The 21,551-nt window shown below is 47.4% G+C and overlaps 2 protein-coding genes across 2 annotated transcripts in view; both read right to left on the reverse strand.

Annotated features, from left to right (window-relative positions):
- Positions 1–3,596: 3,596 nt before the first annotated feature.
- Positions 3,597–9,269, reverse strand: AMHR2 (anti-Mullerian hormone receptor type 2). Its single transcript, XM_024736910.1, is given in 11 exon segments — positions 3,597–3,750; positions 3,752–3,937; positions 4,815–4,951; positions 5,114–5,261; positions 5,451–5,623; positions 5,766–5,880; positions 7,417–7,647; positions 7,763–7,881; positions 8,018–8,092; positions 8,364–8,555; positions 8,916–9,269. Coding segments are annotated over 11 exon segments (1,755 nt in total). The 5' UTR covers positions 9,184–9,269; the 3' UTR covers positions 3,597–3,639.
- A 9,721-nt stretch (positions 9,270–18,990) lies between these two features.
- SP1 (Sp1 transcription factor) overlaps positions 18,991–21,551 on the reverse strand; it is a 40,639-nt gene continuing 38,078 nt past the window's right edge. Inside the window, exon 5 of the mRNA XM_024736540.1 lies at positions 18,991–21,240. Within this exon, the coding sequence (XP_024592308.1) occupies positions 20,927–21,240 (314 nt within the window). The 3' untranslated portion in view covers positions 18,991–20,926. The remainder of the gene's footprint in view (positions 21,241–21,551) is intronic.

Consider the following 21,551-nt stretch of genomic DNA (forward strand, 5'->3'; position numbering starts at 1 on the left):
CCCGTCCACAAAAAAAAAAAAAAAAAAAAAAAAAAGAAGGCAGTTGGATTTGGCAGTCTGGCGCTCAGGGAGAGGTTTCGTCTGAAGAGAAAAAAATCGAGAGTTATCAAGGTATCTAAAGGAGCCAGTAAGCCAGAAAGAGAAAAACAAATATCGTATATTAATGCATATATGTGGAATCTAGAAAAATGGTACAGATGAACCTATTTGCAGGGCGGGAATAGAGACGCAGACATAGAGAATGGACATGTGGACACGGCGGGGAAAGGAGAGGGTGGGACAAATTAGGAGATTAGGATTGACATATATACACTACCATGCGTAAAATAGCTAGCGGGAACATGCTATAGAGCACAGGAAGCTCAGCTCAGTGCTCTGTGATGACCTAGATGGGCGGGATGGGGGGTGTGGGAGGGAGGTCCAAGAGGGAGGGGATATAGGTATACATAAAGCTGATTCACTTCATTGTACAGCAGAAACTAACACAACATTGTAAAGTAATTATACTCCAATAAAAATAAGTAAATAAACAAATAAAGGAGCCAGATAGGGACTTCCCTGGTGGTACGGTGGTTAAGAATCCACCTTCCAATGCGGGGACACAGGTTCAATTTCTGGTCGGGGAACTAAGAACCCACATGGGTTCTTGGGCATGTGGGGCAACTAAGCCCGCACGTCACAACTACTGAGCCCATGCGCCACAACTAGAAAGCCTGCATGCTCTGGAGCCCATGCACTCTGGAGCCCATGTGCCACAACTACAGAACCTGTGCGCCACAACTAGAGAGCCCATGTGCCGCAACTACTGAGCCCAAGCACTCTGGAGCCCACGCGCCACAACTACAGGGAAGCCCTCGCACTGCAACAAAGAGCCCGTGTGCCACAACTAAGACCTGACACAGCCAAAAATAAATAAATAAATAAATATATTTTTTTTTAATAAATACTTTTAACAAAGAAAAATTTTTTTAAATTCAAGGAGCCAGATAAGCTCAGCCAGGGAGCAGGGGTAGCCACAGTAGAAAAGAGGGCCCAGCCCATGGCCTCAGGCCTGCCAATATTTAGAAACTGGCAAGAGAAGAGGAATGAGCAAAGGATAAGAAAGGATACAGATTTTCCCCTGCTTCAGTGAGGAAGTGGAAAATCAGAGGAAAGTGTGAAGAAAAGATTCAAGGAGGGAGCTATCAACTGTTCAAATGCTGCTGATAAATTATGTAGGATGCAGACTGAGAACTGGCCATTGGGTTTTGCACGAATAGTGAACTTTTAAAAATAAATTTATTTATTCATTTACTTATTTATTTTGGCTGCGTTGGGTCTTCGTTGCTGCGTGTGGGCTTTCTCTAGTTGCAGCGATCAGGGCCTACTCTTTGTTGCAGTGCACGGGCTTCTCACTGCGGTGGCTTCTCCTATTGTGGAGCACGGGGGCTCTAGGTGTGTGGGCTTCAGTAGCTGCGGCATGTGGGCTCAGTAGTTGTGGCTTGCGGGCTTAGTTGCTCCGCGGCATGTGGGGTCTTCCTGGACCAGGGATCGAACCCGTGTCCCCTGCATTGGCAGGTGGATTCTTAACCACTGCGTCACCAGGGAAGTCCCAAGAATAGTGAACTTTTTAAGAGTGGTTTTTGGTTTTTTTTTAAGATGTTGGGGGTAGGAGTTTACTAATTAATTTATTTTAGTTTTTTGCTGTGTTGGGTCTTCGTTTCTGTGCGAGGGCTTTCTCTAGTTGTGGCAAGCGGGGGCCACTCTTCATCGCGGCGCGCGGGCCTCTCACTATCACGGCCTCTCTTGTTGCGGAGCACAGGCTCCAGATGCGCAGGCTCAGTAGTTGTGGCTCACGGGCCTAGTTGCTCCGCGGCACGTGGGATCTTCCCGGACCAGGGCTCGAACCCGTGTCCCCTGCATCGGCAGGAGGACTCTCAACCACTGCGCCACCAGGGAAGCCCTAAGAGTGGTTTTAATTGCATTCTAGGGCTGAAATTTTGCCTGCAACGAATTGAGAAGAGAACGAAACGTGAGAAGGTGGAGGCAGTAAATAAAAGCAATTCTTCCAAGGAGTGTTGGTAAACAAGAAGCAGAGAAATGGAGCAGTAATCATAAGAGAATGGGCGAAAAAAAAAAAGAGGATGGGCAGTCTGGGAAGGGCTTTTTAAGATGGGAGAATTTAAATCATGTTTGTAAACTGATGTGAATAATCCAGTAGAGGGAAAAAATGCTTTTGCTGGAGAAAGAAGGGATAACTGAAGGAGCAAATTTCCTGTGACCAGGAAAAGAGGGGTTCAAGTTTACATGAGGAGACATTGACCCTAGATAGGACAGTTCACTTAGTACAGTGTAGTGGTTGAGAGAATGACCTCTTGTTACCTGAAAACTGGGTTCACCTCTTGGTAGGTGTCAAGCCTAAAGACACAACCAAGCCAAAGAAGAAGGAAGAAGAAGGAAGGATTTATTGCTTGCAGCAAGTAAGGAGAACACTGGGAATCTGTCCCAAAGCAGTGTTTCCCTGAACAGCAAAATTGAGGAATTTTTAAGCTAAGGGTACATGCATATTCATAAAGGGGCTTGAGCAGAGGAAAATTCAGCATAGAAGTGGGGCAAAGGTTGACAGAGTCCAGCTTTAGTTGATTGAAGTCATGAGTGTCAGAAAAGGTGAACATCATCATTCCATTCTCCGCCTCGGTGGGAGCCTGCAGAACTTAGCAGATTGTTATATACCCCCCTTGAGGAGGAATTAGGACTCTGTTTTATCCCTGAACTATTGTTTCTTGACAGCTTTTCCTTTGTTCCTGCATTCCCTCAATTCCCTTAAGATCTTTTTTTTTTTTTTTTGGCTGCGTTGGGTCTTTGTTGCTGCGCGTGGGCTTTCTCTGGTTGCAGCGAGCAGGGGCTGTTCTTCGTTGCGGTGCGGTGGTTTCTCTTTGTTGCAGAGCACGGGCTCTAGGCACATGGGCTTCAGTAGTTGTGGTGCACGGGCTTTGTTGCTCTGTGGCATGTGGGATCTTCCCGGACCAGGGATTGAACCCCTATCCCCCGCATTGGCAGGTGGATTCTTAACCCCTGTGCCACCAGGGAAGTCCTCCTTGCAGTTTCTTACTGCACCACATGACAGTACAGCTCACTGGGCCAGAAATGCCCTACTGCTCTAACACTCCTGGAAAACTCCTGGTCTTCAAGACACATCTCAAGCATCCTGTGCTCTATGAGGCCTCCCCACTCAAGCCTCAGGAGAGGATACTGCCCCAGGACACTGTATGGGTGGCCAACAAAATGAGCTGTGGGTCTCGGAGCAGTTTCAGAGCAGCAATTTCATCTTTCTCATCCTTTTCCCAGTGCCAGTGTGAGATCCCCCCAAATAAAGGCTTATGAAAGAGAAGGAAAAGGATAGAGACAGGAATGCAGGATCACTGGAAGGGAGGAAGGCCTCAGGACCAGGACATAGAGTCAGGGAAGCTGACTTTATCTCTTTCCTGTGCACACCCCTCCCCCCACCAGTCACTGTTCAGAAGCAGTGGATTGGATACCCAGGGAAGGATCCATCCAAGCATTTGACAAGTAGGAAAGGCCGTGGTGAGGCAGAGCGGACAGGCATCAGATCACCATATTTATGTTTCCATGTACACCGACTCTACATAAACTGCATATTTACACATGAGAACTGGTACAGGCAGGTTGAGGATTTCTGGAACAAGGGCCTTGCTGAACACTCAAGTGGCAGACACTCAGCTGAGGCCTACGAGGGAGAATGGCAGGGCGGAGGAGTGGAGAGACAGTCTTCTGGGCAGAGAGGTGGGCAGCCATGTGGACAGCCCTGTGGGAAGGGGTGGGCCTCCTGAGGACGGGCCAGGGAAGCCAGGCGCTGCTGTACACACTCAGCTGTCAGCCGTGCTTCTGGGTCTGCATCCCAGCAGTCCTCCAGGAGTTCTCTCAGGCCACCAGGGTCCTGGGAAGAATGACCAGGAGGCAGGCTTTACCCCAGGATCCTGAGTGGGCCCATGAGTGGCCCCAGGGTTAAAAGGTATCTATCATGGCCCTGATCCTTCCTGGAGCCTTCTTCCTCCCCTTCACTGAAATCCAGCCCTTTGCATCTTGTTCCCTATGAGACAGGTTCTCTCCAAAGAGTCCACCTTTTCCTCTGAGGAGCTAATTCAGGTTAATTAATGGTTTACCGTGCTGATGGGAAATTACTCTCCTTCCTCTCAGGCAATCAGGGTCTTCTACAAACAATGCCTGGGCCTTTGTTATCTAACCCAACAGACACTTGTGCAGTGGAAACTTCAGATCAGGTAGCAGAAGAATGGGCTTCCTGTTAGGAAACTATTTTCCTCAGAAACCCTGAAATTTCACTATTAGGCCACTGTTTTAACCCTTTATACTTAGTTCTGGCTTTTATTGGGTCATGGCAGAAACACAGATGTGTAGGACAAAATGAGGAATTATTGGATTAAATGTTGGGCTCCAGTGTACTAGGAGAGGAGCCATCTTGGGGGCAGAGCTCAGGGCAGAAGCAAAGCCAAGGAGGGCTTCCTGGAGGAAGGAACTGAGGAACAGGGCAAACTGATGATGGAGAGAAGAGAGACAGACAAAGCAAGACTGAGCAAGAGGAAGGTGTGTGTCTCAGGAATGGGCTGTGTGAGACTTACGGTGGAAGGGGATGAACTGAGGTTCAGAGCAAGTTTGCCCTGCTCCCGCTGAACATGAGCCAGGAGGGTGGGAGATGAGAGGGGATAGGAGTAGGTGGGCTGGTCCTGGTGGACAAGTCCTTGAAGCCCGTGCCAGGATTCTGCAGGTCCCCAGCCCACCAGCCTGTGGCCTCTTACTGTGGCAAAGCAGCACCAGGTGGATGGGATGTGAGGGCGCCTTCTCTCCTCCACTGCCAAGGTCCACAGCTCACAGGTGGTAGGGGTGCTACCCAGTTCTGCCTCATAGGCCAGTTGGAAGGGTGGTGTTCTGCTGTCTGGGAAAAGGCACAGGGGGTGTCAGCTAACCCGAGGGGGTGCCTTCTTGCGGAACGGCCGAGAGGAAGAAGGGAAGAGCCTCCTGGGTCAGGAGGTAGGTGGGTCTGGAATGGGTGGGTGGGGCATGAGGGGAGTGAGGCCACTGTCACATCCAACCTTACCAGGTCTCAAATCTGGGCAGCGGCTCATGATCTCCCACAGGAGCAGAGCCAGAGAGTAAACGTCAGCTCGCCGGAGGGCTGTGCCCCAGTCCTGTAGGTCCAGAGTCTTGTCCAAGAGCTCCGGTGCCATGTACCTCTGGGTGCCAGCCTAGACAGCAAGGCATGGAGGGCCAACAGTCATCACCACGGCACTCCTCACCACACAATGGTCCACGCAACAACCCCCCAACTAGACTCAGCAACATCCCACGTGCTACAGGTGCTGCCACACTGTTGTCGCATCTTCAGCAGCAGCGCCACCAGCATCCCGGGGCTCACCCTTATCCAGAGTACCGACCTCCATGATGGCAGCTGGGCCTCGGGGTTGAGTAGGAGCCCAGGTTGGGGGCTGGGCAAGGCCAGGGAGCACCAAGGCGAGGCCCAGGTCTCCAATGGCGCATGACCCATCGTCCCGAATGAGCACATTCTGGCTGCTCAGATCCCGGTGGGCGATACCTGGTTTATATTGGCCTGTGGGAGAAGCCAGGTTGAAGGGACATGAATCTTCTTCCTCTCTCTTTTTGACCCAATCCTTCCCCTCCAAGCTAAGGGAAAATCAGAAACAGCGGTGTGGCTCCTGACTCCCATGGCTTCCTGCCCCTAGCTCACCCACCATCCTGCCAGCGTTCCTCATGGAGAAACGCCAGGCCCTGAGCCAGGGACAGTGCCATCCGCAGGGAACTTCCCCAGTCACTGGTGTGCTGGGCCAAGTAGTGGCACAGGGAACCCTGGGGAGAAGCAGAGAGAAGAGAGGGACACACAAAGCTGGAGGTGGCTGATCCACCCCAGGGAGCAGAGATCAATTGACCCCCCACATCTCCCAGCAGACTTACACACCGACACACCCAGGGCAAGGCAGCAGGCAGTGGATGAGTGAGCACGTGCATCAGTTGGATTGACAGGAAAAACAGTGGCTCTAGTTCAAGTGCCCCGAGCACTTACTGCGTGCCAGGCCTCCTGTAGCCCTCACTACAACCCTGGGAGGTAGGTACTCCTGTCACTCCTGTTTTACAGATGAGGAGTTTGCTGGAACTCCCTGGGCAAGAGAGTAGCAGAGCTTGACCCTCAGCAGTCTGACTCCAGCATCACTCACCTTTAGCCACCTCATACTGCCTCACAGGACTTGGGGTAAAGACAGAAACAGAAGAGGCAGAGCGGGTTAGGCGGGGCACCCTCGTGAACCACCTGGCCTGAGGTGTCACCCTGTAGCCGAGCGCGGATGGGGAGAGCCGTTGGGTAGGAGAGCAGCTGGCAGGGAGCAACTGGGAATTGGAGGGAAAGGAGCAATAGAGTCCCTCATTCTGCAAACATTACTGAGCACTTTCAGTGTGCCAGGAAAGGTAAACAAACAAACAAAACTAAAAAAGCAGTGATTTTCGAGCTAGGCAGTGAGGTACATTGGTCAAAGAAGGGACTTGCCAGAATTCAAGATTTCAGAGGTGAAGGAATTACAGGTGCTGATAAAGTCCCACGTCCTTAGCAGGCCCACAAGGCCAGTGTGGTCTGGCCCCTGCCTACCGATTACTCTTCATCCTCTCTTATAGTACCTTTACTTTTTTTTTTTTTTTTTTTAATATTTACTTATTTGGTTGCACCGGGTCTTAGTTGTGGCAGGTGGGCTCCTTTAGCTGCATCTCGCGGGCTCCTTAGCTGCAGCACGGGACTTCTTACTTGTGGCATGAAAACTTTTATTTGCAGCACACACGTGGGATCTAGTTCCCCGGCCAGGGATCGAACCCAGACCCCCGGCATTGGGGGCACAGAGTCTTACCCACTGCGCCACAAGGGAAGTCCCTCTTGTAGCGCCTTTTCTTTCTGCACTTAACACGCTTGACATTTTACACATCTTTTTGTGTTTGCTTGATCCATTTCTGCTTCCCTACTACTCTATAAAATCTGGAAAGGCAGGGACTGGGTGTGTTTTTCCTAGCACAGGAAGTGCGACATATAGTTCATAAACATTAGTTGAATGCCTGGAGGTAATTCTTTAACAATGGTTTTCCTTGAGGTTGGAAATACGAATTGTTTTGATTTCTCCCTTTTCTTGTCAATGTAAGTCAAAAACGTTAGCAAGTACTGCTTATAATAATTAAAGGTAAAAACAATACAAATCACTTTTAATGTTCTACAGAAAAGGAAATCTAAACGATAAGAATAAAGCAAAAGAATAAGCGTGGACAGGGCCTCGCTGCCATCCAGCACCCCCGCCCCGACGCCTTCCCACACACAGGCAAACACACACATATGCGCTCCTCAGCACTCACCTTGGGGTGTAGTTCCAGTACCAGCAGGGGCCCACAGGGCAGGGGACCAGGGCTGCCCCTGCTGGCGGTGATCAAGCGGACAATGTGGTCATGCCGTAGGCCCGGCAGCCCGTACAATGCTCTCTCAGCTTGGAACTGGGCCACAGCCCTCAGGGGGAAGGCCTTGATGGCTACCAGCTTGCCTTGCAGCCGCCCGGCCCACACCACTGCGTGACCTCCTTCCCGGATTACCTGGTGAGGACATGGTGCTGGGTGTGGGCCCCAGCTAGGAGCAGAGCCAGGCTTCCTCCCCAGCACACCCTCGGAGAGCGCCCAGAGGAGCCCGCCGCCCACCCTCCCCGGGCACCTGGGAGAAGCACAGCTCAGGCAGCTCCGGCAGCTCGGCACTCCAGTCCCTGCCTGAGTGTGGCTCCGGCTCCGGCTCTGGCCCACTGTGCACTGGGCAGGCCTTCCGTTGTAGCAGGGCTGAGGCAGAGGAGAGCCTTAGGGCCGGGGTGCATGGGTATGGAGACTGGGAAGGGGGCTTTGTGGGAAGTGATGGGGGTCAGGGCGCTGGGACAGTGTGTTGGGGTCACAAGGGAGGGGTGGGGCAGATTAGTACCCAAGATGATGTTGCTCAGCAGCAGCAGGAGAAGGAGCAGCCCCAGCAGCACCAGTGCCGTCCAGATGGACTCGCCTGGACGTTAAAGCAAGAACGCGGGCTGGATGAACCCTGCCCCAAATCGTGCTCTCTGCTCCTCTCCCGCTCCTCAGAGAAGTTGCTTCTCCACCCGCCCCCACCCTGGTCACAAGCCCCTTTATCTCCCAGTCACCAGGGCAACCAACTTCTCAAGGCCAGGAGGAGGAACGCTTGGGATGGGGGGTAGGGTGAGAATTGGCCCTGGTTCTACCTCTCATTCTAACCTGGGCTCCAGCCCCCACCTGGCTTCAGCATCCTGGGTGGCTACCTGGGATGGCCTTGGGACCCTGGGAACCAGGTGTCCCAGGGCTCCCCAGACGAGGCAGATGGCTGTAATTGGCATTGCAGAAGTCAGTGCCACAGGAGCAGGTGAAGAGAGCAAAGCTGGGACTAGGATGGGCTCGGGGGCTCGGATCACAGTGGGGGGACTCACAGCCTGGCTCATCACTGTCTCGGCATCCTGGTGGGATGGGATTGGGAGAAGAGGAGAGAAAGGGGGCGAGAGAGAGAGAGAGAGAGAGAGAGAGAGAGAGAAAGAGAAAGAGAAAGAGAGAAAGAGAAAGAGAAAGAGAGAGAAAGAGTGAAGGAGTGAGCAAAAAAAAAGAGAAAGAGAGAGAAAGAGTGTACGAGTGAGCATAACAGGGTCTGGGAACACGGAGGTGGTCCCTTCTCTATCAGAGGCGTCCCTTCCATCTCTTACGGGCTTTTCTTTCCCTCCACACATTCCCTTTCTACTCCTCTCCTCAGCTGCCACCCCCGCCCCCCGCAGGATGTGCCTCTCCCCCACTGGCTATCGCCTGCCATGTGCTGTGCCACTCACCTTGCATCTCCACCTGTGCCTGGTCTTGGGTCAGGTTCCAGATCCCAAAGCAGCAGCGGCTGTAGAGGCAGCGGATAACCCTGGGGGGCCCTGGTCCTGCATCTAGCAGCTTCCCCAGATTCTTGGTGCTTCCCCGCACTCCAGGGGCCTCAAAGAACACACAGGTCCGCCTGCCTGGGGGTGCTGCGGCCCAGGGTAAGGAGAGGGGACGGTTCGAGATGAGAGTGAATGCAGGGGCAAAAACAGCAGCCAAAGAGAGACAAAACATGTTTTATATCCCAGGGCCAGCCTGGTAAAGCCACAGGAGGAAACAGGGTCAGCAGAGGCCTGGAACCTGACCCCCACCAAGGGGACCCATAGCTGTACCCATCACCTTCACTTGCCCACCCCATCACCACTCTTCCAAAGGGGTGGCTGCTGCTTCAAGTGCCCCCTCCTTTAATGGGTAGGTGGAAGGACCCTGCTCCTCCCTGTAGACACTTACCTTGCACAGCTGTGGGAAGCAGTGCCCAAAGCCCCAGAATCCCCAGCATCGTGCAGTGGGAGGTGGGGAGCATGAGCCAACACAGCTGCCCCTGGCCAGAGCTTCCTTCAGATGCGGGCACCGTGGGGCTTCTGATCCTTCAGTCCCCAACTCCGCCCCCTCCCTCTTCCCAGTCTCTGTGGGGGAGACGGCTGCTGAGGGGGAGAGGATGGGTGTGGGGAGAAGCAGGGAGAGAGAGGGAGCAGCAGAGAACCAATCTCACGTCTTCCTCTCTTCAGCCACCTCCTCTTTTCTCTGTAAAGTGGGAGGAGGGCGCCTTAGTGGTCCCGCTGAGAACCCAGCAATGCCTAATTTCAAACCTCTGCCCTTTGCTGACCCTAGGACGAAATGCTGGATCCTGTCAGCCCTTCCCAGGCTGGAAACCAAAGAGAGGTCAAGTGCTCAGACCCATTCAGCTGTGCCCAAGAGCCTTTCTAGCCCTTATTTTCCGGGCTCAGATCTGCAGTTCCCTGGGCACAAAGAGGCTTCACAGCCTATACTAGAGTTGACCTCATTTTCCAAACTCAAGAGTCAGAAAAGCGGTTGTATAAAATTACTCAGAGTTTTTAAAAAATCACACTGAAAATAGGTATGCTGGTAAATTTTATGTCATCAAAATTTTTTTTTTTTGCGATACGCGGGCCTCTCACTGTCGTGGCCTCTCCCGTTGTGGAGCACAGACTCCTGACCCGCAGGCTCAGCGGCCATGGCTCACGGGCCCAGCCGCTTCACGGCATGTGGGATCTTCCCGGACCGGGGCATGAACCCACGTCCCCTGCATTGGCAGGCGGACTCTCAACCACTGTGCCCCCAGGGAAGCCCTGTCATCAAAATTTAAAAAAAATCACATTGAGTCACACACTAAACACATCACCATTATTGAAAAGGTAACAAACTTTTATTGACCACCTACGTGCTAGGGCACAGCTAGGGCTATGAATTTTACAATCATCTCATCTAATTCTCCCATTGAGCTATTTATCATTATTTTCACTTTATAGGTAAGAAAGCTGAATTTAGGTAACTTGCCCAAGGTCACTGCTAGGAAATAGCACAGCTAGGATTTGGACCTTGCTAAGTCTGACTCTAAAGCCCAGGCCCTGTTCTTTGCACTTATGCCATGATGCCGGAAAGAAAATACAGATTGAGAAAATGTGCATCAATACCTGTGAGCAGGCCACTAACTAGAAAAAGATACAGTTCAAACTATCACCACCAGAGGTCAGCAGACATAGGAGAAACTCGGGGACACAGTGAAGGGGCAGAAAGGGCATCCTCTGATGACTAATATCCATAGTACATCTCCAATATCTATTAAGGGGCACGAACTGTAAAATGTGAAGAGAGGGCACAGGGTATGTAGAGGGAATGTCAGCATGGAGATGGAAGGAGAGAGGTCTATAGCTTGTGCTGCAGTCGAGAGACAGGAGGTGTCCAACTCCACCAGATTACTGATCAGAATAAGGGAAACTACAGAGCAGCTGCCTCCCATGAGAATTAGAGCCAGAGGAGACTGGCTCCCTGTTTTCCTAACCTTCTGTTCCCCTGGTGGCTGCCTGGAAACCCTTTCTGGGGATGGTCTGGCTTAGATCAGGGCTGAGGGCTTGAGTACTCTTTGATTCTGGAGCCTTTCTCCCAGGGAGGCTGCATGAGAGGGTAAAAGCTCCAGTAGTGTGAAGCAGCAGCTAGAGGAATGACCAGGGCTTGGAGGCTGGTGGATAGCTGCCCATCCCCGCCTGGGTCCTTTTGGGAGTCCAGTGAGGTGGAATGTTGTACTTAGTTACAACTATCTTCCTTCACCAGCTCCCAGATCAGTAAGTCTGGGACTGAGGGGAGGAGTTGAAGGTAAAATAGTTTCTTGTGTCAGGAGTGTCTTAGGAGACTCTCCTCCAGAGGAGAGCAAGGTAAGGATCAGGCAGGCAGGCAGAGTCTCCTCACCCAAAGCCTTGGATAACTACTCTCAAGACAGAAACGTTCCAGTCAGGTTTACAGGAACTGGCAGTCAGAGTTTAAAGTTGAGGTGGTGAGAGAAGGGGTAAGGACTTGAGAGCTGGGGGATTAGGAAGGTCCTGAGAGAGAACTTCAGCATAGAAGAAAGGCTTCCTGGATTCCATATACACAAAGCTCTTCATTAGGATGCCCTGATTAAAGTCTGCAGTGGCCCAATAATTTACCTTTGACCCCACTGATGACAAGGCTAAAGTGAGTTGTTGATTCAATTTATAAAATATTAGGTCCTAGTCTTAAAAAGGTGTTCCATTAAGTGCTGGACCTACAAAGGTACATGTGATTCCTGCCCTCCAGGAACTCATAGTCTAGAAAGGCAGGAAAATATATCAATAAGCAACCAGAAAACTGTGTCAAGCTAGGGGTATGAACAAGGAGCTATACAAGCAGAAAGATCAAACAAGCTAATTCTGTTCAGGGAATAGAAGACAAGGGAAGAAAAGTGCCCAGAGGTTTCACAGCAAAAGCAATATTTAAATTGTCTCAAGGTAAACACAATGAAAACAAATAAAAGGAGGCTGATTATTACAGACCAAGGGAACAGCAAAAATAAAGGCAGCAAGAATAAAGGTATGAACATAAAGTGTGTATGGTGGTGTGTTGGGGTCAGGGGAGATTGAGCAGGAAAAAGGGGTATGAGATATGAAGCAGAAAATCGTGACTAGAGATTAAGACTGGGACCAGACTGGAAAGTGTAGACTTTTCCTGAAAGCAAAGGATTTTACGCAGGGGTCTGGTGGCAAAGTGGAAGATGGATGACTGAGGCTCAGGGAGACTAGAAGAAGGGAGATCAGTTACAAGACCTAAGCAGTAGCCAGGGTGAGTACTAGGACAACGGAAATTTAAAAAAAAAGAGGGAGGGAATTCCCTGGAGGTCCGGTGTTTAGGACTCCACGCTTCCACTGCAGGGGGCCCCAGGTGTGATCCCTGGTCAAGAAACTAAGATCCTGCAAGCTGCTCGGCGAGACCAAAAAAAAAAATCCACAACCCCAACCCCCCAAAAAATAGATAAATAAAAGAGGGAAAAAATTGAGATACACTGTATTTATTTATTTTGGGCTGCGTGTGGGCTTTTCTCTAGTTGCGGCGAGCGAGGGCTACTTTTCATTGCAGTGCACGGTCTTCTCATTGCGGTGGCTTCTCTTGTTGCAGAGCACGGGCTCTAGGCGCGTGGGCTTCAGTGGTTGCGGCTCGCGGGCTCTAGAGCGCAGGCTCAGCAGTTGTGGTGCTCGGGCTTAGCTGCCCCACGGCATGTGGGATCTTCCCGGACCAGGGCTCGAAACTGTGTCCCCTGAATTGGCAAGCAGATTTTTAACCACTGCACCACCAGGCAAGTACCGAGATACACAGTATTGCTAATTGACAGGATTGGTAATCAAATGAATGTTGGTAGATGAAAGGCAGAATTAAAAGATGATTCTGAGGGGAATGGGGGAATTCCCTCGTGGTTCAGTGGTTAAGAATCCACCTTCCAATGCAAGGGACACGGGTTCGATCCCTGGTGGGGAACCAAGATCCCACATGCTGCGGGGCAACTAAGACTGGACGCTGCAACTACTGAGCGCGCAAGCTCTGGAACCCTTGCGCCACAACTAGAAAGAAGCCCGCAGAGTGCTGCAACAAAAGATCCCGTTGCTGCAACTAAGACCCGATGCAGCCAAATAAATATTTTAAAAAAGAGATGATTCTGAGGTTTCAAGCATAAGTGATCAAGGAGTAGTAATAGTGTTAAGTGAGGTGAGGAACACAAAGGATTTTCTTTCTTACATGTTGAGTTTGAGTTATCTGTGGGACATCCAGATGAAAATGTCCACTAAGCAGGCTGCCAGGATGAGAAAAAAGTGAGGCATTTTGATTTGGGAGTCATCAAAATGTATGTAATAGATAAAGAATGGATGCAACTTGTTTAGGGGTGAAGAGTAAGGAAAGGACCTAGGATGGGGAACAGCAGTATTTCAGGGACAGAGGAAGAAGTGGCTATGAAGGAGACTAAAACAAATAGAAAGGTTAAAGGAAAACCAGAAGTGCCTCAGTTTCACACTCAGTGGGAAGAAAGCACTAAGACACACACTGTTGCAAAGAGGTCTAAGAGGCTAAGGACTGAAAGACCACCTGAGCAGGCAACCAGGGCGCTGGTATTGATAAGAAAAAATTTGGTAAACAATAGGTGCTTAACAAAGTGGACTGAGAGGTGAATAAAAGAGAAAAATTAAATGTAAACTACTTTCACTAACTTTGGAAATGTTAAGAATCAGATCAGCAGCTTGAAGAGGAAGCACAGGTTTTTCAAAATGGGGGGTGGGGAGCAGGGAGGCAGATTTTAACATGTTTATAGGCTGATAAAAGGGGACCCAGGAGAGACTGAAGATAAAAGGAGAAAATACTATCGAAATAAAGAAAAGAAGTTAAAGAAAACAAGGTTGAGAGCACAAGTGGCAGGGTTGGCCTTGCAAAGGAAAAATATTTCTCTCAGGAGAAGGGGGTAAACTGGCACTGGTGAGTACCTACATGTTTGTTAGACAGAAGAGAGGGAAGTCTGAGGAAATTGATGCTTCTGTTTCACGAAATAGGAAGCAAATCACCTGCTGAAAACTGGGGTCAGGATTGGGAAATTTGCAATTAATGATATGTCTCACTCACCAGACTATGAACTACTTGTTAAGCAGGGCTTGTCTTATTTCATTTTTTATCCTCAACCTAGCACACAGTAAGGGCTCAATAAACGTTTACTGACTGAATAGCTGGCACAACTATTAAAGGCCCATTTATGGCTCCAAAGCCAAAAAATAAACACTCCCCCCCCAAAAAAAAACCTCCAATAAAGTCAAATATTAAAATGTTATATTGCTAATGGCTACATAAGGAAATCAACTGGCTGGCTGAGTGACTGACAAAACTGACATAGGGAATCAAATGACCAAAACTAATCAAGAATGCTGGTAGCTATATATAAACAAGCAACCAAGGATTCTTAGGTAGGAAGGGAAGTAAAGGTATAGGCTGATGGGAAATGGGAAAGGCTGTCAAAATAACTTCAATTTCAGTTTCAAGGGGCCATGATCCAGATTCAATCATTTGAGACACAGGTTGGTATTAACTAAACGGAAAATATGTTGGAGCTAGATCTTGGTTTCTAAATACCATTCTCCAATAAAAAGAACAAAGGCTCCTTGGAGAAATGGCTGATCTAGGGCTGGGGCAGGGAAAATACAATATGAGCCTGAAGCATCTTGTGTATCAGAAAGAAAGAAAGTGCTCAAAAAAATAAATGGATGTAGCCATATCAAGGGGATGCAGAAGTCAACTTGAAAGCACTCCCAATGTCCAAAGCTGGGACAATTCCATCAAAATAGTGTATAATTGGATTATAACCACCCGCCTATAAAATAAATATACGTGAGTACATGCTAGTTTAAATTAATGGAGAAGAGAGAGTTTCCTCACAGAAGCTTAATTCCCACCAACCCCATTAAGGGTGGCCTAGACTTACTTGCAAAGAATAGGGAAAGAGAAACAGTGGAGAAACCAAGCAAACACTACCTAAACCAGGTGTTGAAGGTTTTACCATCAGTAATGTCACGTGGTTATCACATACTCCTTGATAGGATGTGATGAGAAGGGCATTTCACCTGTGCACGTATTTTTTTTAAAAAACCTGTAAGCTCAGTCTAATAATGAGAAAAAAATCAGACAAATTCAGACTGGGGGATATCCTACAGAACACGGCCAATACTCCCAAAGACTGTCAAGGTCATGAAGAACAAGAGAAGACTAAGAAACTGTCACAGAGAAGACTAGGGAGACATCAACTAAACGCAATGTGGTATCCTGCAATAGACCCTGGAACAGAAAAAGGCCAACAATGGATGAAGCCCATAAAGCCTGAGATTTAGCTAAAGTAATGTACCAGTGTCAGTTTCTTAATTTTGACAATGTACCATGACAATGTTAACAATGGAGAAAACTAGGGAAGGGGCATATAGAAACCCTCTGTACCATCTTTGCAACTTTCCTTTGAACTTAAAAGTATTTCGAATAAAAAGCCAAATAAAAAAAAAGTTGGGCCTGCCCCTGTTCCTCTAGTCCTCCACATTTCTATGTAGTCGTGGCACACTGATTTGGTCATGAAACTCTTTACCCGGGAGTTAAGTGTTGGAGAACTGCACTGATTAACATGTATGTAACAACAGTGTAGCTGGAAACCTTTGTTGGGTTTAGTATATGAAGTTATAACCATATTCTCCCCATTCCCAACCCTCTCAACACACCAGAGACATGGCTTTTTATTAAAAAAACTTTTTTTAATTGGTTTACAAAGGAGCTACAGACTACATTGAACTAATCTTTGTACAAAAAGGAAAAAAAAAAAAAGCCCCAAAACACCCAGAGGCAAAAGGTAGGGGGAGAGACAAGAAAGGAAGATACAAAAGAGCAGGAAGAAATTAAGACAAGAGATTAGCATCATACATACACAAGATCAAGGAGAAAAAAGAGCGAGAGAGATGAGAGAGCATTTAAAAGTTATTTCCCCACACAGCCCCGGTGATAATCGGATTGGAACCAACAACAAACACAGCATGAGATTATTAAGAGATTTAAAAAAGGCAACAGTGGTATGGAGACTGGTTATTGACAGTGTTAAGAGAGAGAAATAAACTTGTTTTAGGCACCAGAGACTGGAGCACTGCCCCTCCCTCCCAGAGGAGGAGAGACTCGGGAAGAGGAAGCAGGCCCTGGAGCAGCTGCCATTGGTGTGTGTAGACGTGGTCTCCTCAGGTCAACCTCAGCATGTTTTCCCAAAATCTTTGTGCCCTAGACTCTAGGTGAAAGCTATGGGATGCCACTGGGAGAAAGCGGTGATCAGAAATATGAAGACTTGCCCTTGTGCACACTGTCCAAGAGCAGCTGCTGGGAAAGTGGGGGTCTGGGTAGAGAATCCCATTCCTCTGTGGAGAAGGCACAGTGTAATTCCTGAAGGTGAGAAAGAGGAAAACACACACCCCAGGAGAGGTATCAACAAGGTCCTCACCACAGGCAGCCTCAGCCCCTTATGTTATGCTTTTTTTCGGATACTGAAGGGAGCTGAGGGACAATCACCATGCCTCTTCTTGCTCAGCAGGGACATGGAAGGCTGGGGTTGTTTGATAATGAGGAAAGGAGAAAATGGGACAAAATACTCATTTTCCTCAAATGAACATTGGGGAGGAAATCTTTTTGGGTTCGGGGAAGTCAAATTAGAGAAGACCTAGGAGGGGAATAAAGCCAGGGACTCCCATTTTTTTCCCTTTCCCAGACTCCAATCTAAGGCAAGTGAGCTAAATCTGGAAGAGGGAGTAGGAATTTAAGCTTAAGGCTGCTTCATGTCCTCCTGGGGGCTGGTGTTTAGGGAAGGCAGACAAAGAAAAGAAACAGGTCAACCTCAAAGCTGGTCTGCTCATCCTCCTAGATGAGGTCTGTACCCCAGGAGTAGAGCCAAGAGAGGCACCAGAGAGCACACAGGCTCCTAAACAAAAGTAATAACCTACCCATACTTTATCAGCAGTTTTCAAAAGCAATGTTTTCCGGGATTGGAGAAGTGCCATATCCTCCTCCCTTTCCCCAAAGCTACTGCTGCCACCTTTCATCCTTGCACATAAGTTACTGGCTCTCTTCTAAGGGAGATGAAACTCTGAGATTTCACATTTCTCCTCCCAACTCCAAGAGGCTACTCAGCTTTGAATAGGGGAAAGGAGAGTTATGCAAAGGGCCCCTCACTTGAGGCGGCTAGACTATCCTCATTTCCTTGGTACCTGGATCAGAACTCCTTTGATCTGATCCCAAGGTCCAAAAGGCATCAGGGTACTTACAATTGAATGAAAACTTTAAGTAACTAGCACCAGGGCTCCCCCAAAGCACAAAAGGGGCCTGATTAATACCCTCAGAAGAACCCCTCAAAAGGTATATAAATTTATTGCGTCCTAGCAAAGATCTGCAGCTTCCAGTATTCACACAATGTGAAGATATTAACAATACAAAATATATTCTGAAGTCAAACATCTGCAGTTCATAGTGCTTTCTCAGATTTGTTAAAAAAATACAATGCTTAGTTTCCTATATAGGATATACAAAAGCAAAAAATATATATATGTATATAGTAGAAATAAAATCAATCAGCCATAGTAATTTACAGCCTTTGTCTCTAATCCTCCCCCAATCATAATCTTTACCCCACACTTCAGTCTATACTTTCTGGGATCAAGAGTTCTATCTATTCTGAACTCTGAGAAATGTCTGTTAAATTGCATTCTGCATAGCGCCCACAAACAGGGTGCCAGCTGGGAAGTCCCTGAAGGAAGATGGTGTGGGCTGTTACTGCTCTGGGTAAAAAGTCAGACAGTCAAATGATAAGCAGATAAATGTGACTGGGCAACCTGAACGGACAAGGGAATAATATTACCACTCCTCTGGGCACCCCACACCCAACAAGATTTGGTCATTAAAAAGTTAAATAAAATAGCAACTCTTGAAAAAAATTTAGAATCAATAGCCTGTCAGTTACATTAATTTCTTCTGGCAAAAAGTTCAGGGAAAGGGACTTTCATCAATAAACTCCTGACTCAAGGAATGTGGGCTCCTAACTTCCTGTGGAAAAGACTGAGTGACTTACTGCTGCTGGGAGACAAAAGCAGAAGCTGCTTCAGTTTTAGGGCCAAACAAGATACTGGATCTGGAGCTTCCTTGGTGAGAAGGAAACAGGGCAAGTGGAAAGAACTGGATATAAATTCACTCGTGCTAATGAATGGAGTTGAGGGTAAACCAGCATTCCATTCTAGAGAAAAACATCATCAAATAACCTTCTAAAAGCTTGTAGGCTTCAGCATCATTAAGCTAGTTTATATCTAGTAACTTCATACTGGGGAAGATTCCATTCCTTGAAATGCTCTAGCGAAATACTACACACTTCAGTGAGTTATCCTGCCCCTTTCCTCCAGAAGATGCCTATGAACATGATTACAGACATAAAGTAACAGGTTCTGAGTTCTGCCTTTCAGAGGGAACAAAGGGTGCGATAAGTGGCTGGGCATGGATAACTTCTGCTTCTGGGCATGGATACTTCTGGGCATGGATAACTTCTACAGTATTAATAGAATTTGATCTGGGGAAAAGTTCCTTGCAATACTTCCTGTGTTAAAAACAGTATTAAGTCTGCAGAGAAAGGACCAAATGAAGTAAACTTTTGTTTAGAATGTTAAGTTATTGTATTTCAGGTTAAACAACAACACAAACTTACCCAAACCCTAATTCGGATAGATTTTATATAAAATATATAGTAGAATTATAGCATCATCTATTTGTAGTCAAGGTAAATAGATTCATGAAAGGAACTAGGACTCTGCTATAAATCCGGATGTTGGTTTCACTTTCAAACACAAAAATAGTTTCTTCTTTTAAAAGTGCAGTAGAATATCCCCCATTCATAATTGTAACTAATTTAGCAAAAGCAAAGAAATGACCTCAGGAACATACCCAGGTTTTAAGATAGATTTCTAGGAAATGGGCCTGAAAGGCATTTGATCTGAATTTATTTTCCAACAATTTCAAATATTAATTTCTCATCTGTGTGTAGATATATACAGGCACAAACACACATTCACACACAGCCATACACAAACACTTCACTTTCTATCAGATTAGGGTAATTTTTTATTGCAGGTCTCTTATAGTATTGGCTAACAGAAAACCTATCCCCAACCTAACAGATTACACACATACACACAGCCATTTCCACACTTCCTCACAGTGAAAAGCTCTCTGACAAGATACCAGAAGGTCGAGAGAGACAATTTTTTTCTTTTTTTTTTTTTGAGACAATGTTTTAATGGCTGGGCCTTGAGGACAACTCTGGTTGCATTTAAATCTCAGTGCCAAATGCACTAAGAGTTCCCTGCCGCTATAATTTTTGGATCAGTCTCTTCAGCAATCAGGCCACGGAGAAAGCAGGATGGTTTTTCCTGATCTCTCCTATAAACCACAGTGGTAAGACAAGATTTCTTTTTGTTCTGGGCTATCATTCCCATGATCGTGTGTGCTTCCTTTCCCCTTAGGAACCACCCAAGGAAGAGTTAAGGGAAAAGATCAAAGAACCACTGCCTTGCCACTGGTCCATGCTCTGGAGTTTTGCAGAATGGAAACCCAGAACAGGTTCATTGGCTGATGCTCCTTAATAACATAATGGGAAAGAAACTACTGGGGATGTTCAAAAGAGGAACTGTATTTCCTTTCAGAATGTGAACTCAGAAGCCCACACATCAAAGCTGAGAGCTACCTTGGAAGACAGTTGTACAAAGGTCCAAATAATCCACTAACTCCTGAACTGGACTACTTGAGTCACTTCCGCTTCTGAGCACATCATCTTCCTATTGAAAGCCCCTACCTATTATTTGACCATCTTTTCACAGTTTATATAAACTGATCCCAGATTATAACCTTCAAAGGGTCTCTTGTACAATTTCGTAGAAGGACTTCTGATTCTTGATGCTTAGAGCAGCTAATGAAGAGAGAGGTGCCTTTGACTCTCCAGCGCCAAGAGGGTGCCTGCGTCAGTAGTATTTTGAACACTCTCTTCACAGCTACCTCAAGCATTTGCCTGAGCTTCAAGGCTACTCTATTCTGCTGCTGGGACTAGGGACTTTAAAAGAATGACAGAAGTGCCTCATCCAGGGACCACTACCAAAAACAAAGCATGAAGTGATCAGGTGAGAGAAGGGGAGACAGAAAATGTTGAGTCAAGGAAGGAGTGCAAGAAGCTGATCCCAAATTAAAAGACAAAATTAAGAAAGGAAAACATTATGTATGTATATATAAACTAAAAGCAGAGCATATAAATGCTTAATCTGGTGGGAAGCCAAGACAACATCTATAGAAAATCTTGATGTGTCACAACAAGGCTCAGCCATAAGGAAATAAGGCAATATAAAAAAAAAATGACCAAGTTATTTTGGTCACAGAATGGTCTCCTTCCTCCTCCCAGCCAACCCCTGCAAATGCATCTCTATATATCTTTTATATATATATATATATATATAATATAGAATCTGCTTTTTGTTAAAAAGTATTTCAATGATCATATATATTTATCAAGGCATGATGGCTTTAGGAAAGGGGGGGGATAAATCATGGGGGAGCTGAGAAGGGAAATGCAGGAAGTGGAGACTGGGGTAAGAAGTGTTAAGAAACTGTTTGGGGTCAAACAAATGCTCATCAAAAGGTGGCACCAACAGAATGTTCACTAATGTTTCCCACTTCAAGAAGGTACTGATGATATGGGTGGATGCCAGGACCCCATCTCTTCTCTTGTATCCCTCCCCCAATTCTTCCCACCACCATGCATTTTTAATGCCTCACGGCTCTCTCTCTCCCACATGTCTCTTGGACCCATGCTACCTTGCATCCCAGGGTTGATGGGTATGGCCCATATGTCTCTGGCCCCGGGTGCCTGATCTCAGAAGCCATTGCCACTGATATTAATGGACTGCAGATCTGCCACCTGCATGACGTTGATGCCACTGTTGGCAAGACGGGCAATACCCTCTGGACAGATGGCCTCCATGGCTACCATGTTGGTGGTGATGAGGGCCGAAGGGGTGGAAGTGCCGCTGCCTTCTGAACCTGCCCCACTGTCCAGGGGCAAAGTGCCCACACTTAGGGCTACACCTGGGCCTCCCTTCTTATTCTGGTGGGTCTTAATATGCTTTGACAGGTGGTCACTCCTCATGAAGCGCTTGGGACACTCAGGGCAGGCAAATTTCTTCTCACCTAGGTAAAGGAAGAGAAAGAAGATGAGAAACTCACATCTCAGGAAGCAGTGGTACCTTGTCCAATTCACTTCTTTCAAACTATATAAGGCAGAATAAAGCTAGTCCTAGAAGGTGATTACAAACAAGAAAAACCTGGTGACTATCTTTTGCCTTTTGGGGGAACAAAAAATAAGAAAGGAAGGAGTATAGCAGAAAAGTAAGGCAGGACCTTCAAAATCCCACTCAAAAGCTAGCTCCTTCCTTCTTAAGGGTTTTCCAGATTAACTCCAATTCCATTCATGATCCATACAATCAGTTTCAAACTAAGTT

The sequence above is a fragment of the Neophocaena asiaeorientalis genome, unplaced genomic scaffold, assembly GCF_003031525.2.
Source record: "Neophocaena asiaeorientalis asiaeorientalis breed wild unplaced genomic scaffold, Neophocaena_asiaeorientalis_V1.1 scaffold134, whole genome shotgun sequence".
NCBI classification, from domain to species: Eukaryota; Metazoa; Chordata; class Mammalia; order Artiodactyla; family Phocoenidae; genus Neophocaena; species Neophocaena asiaeorientalis.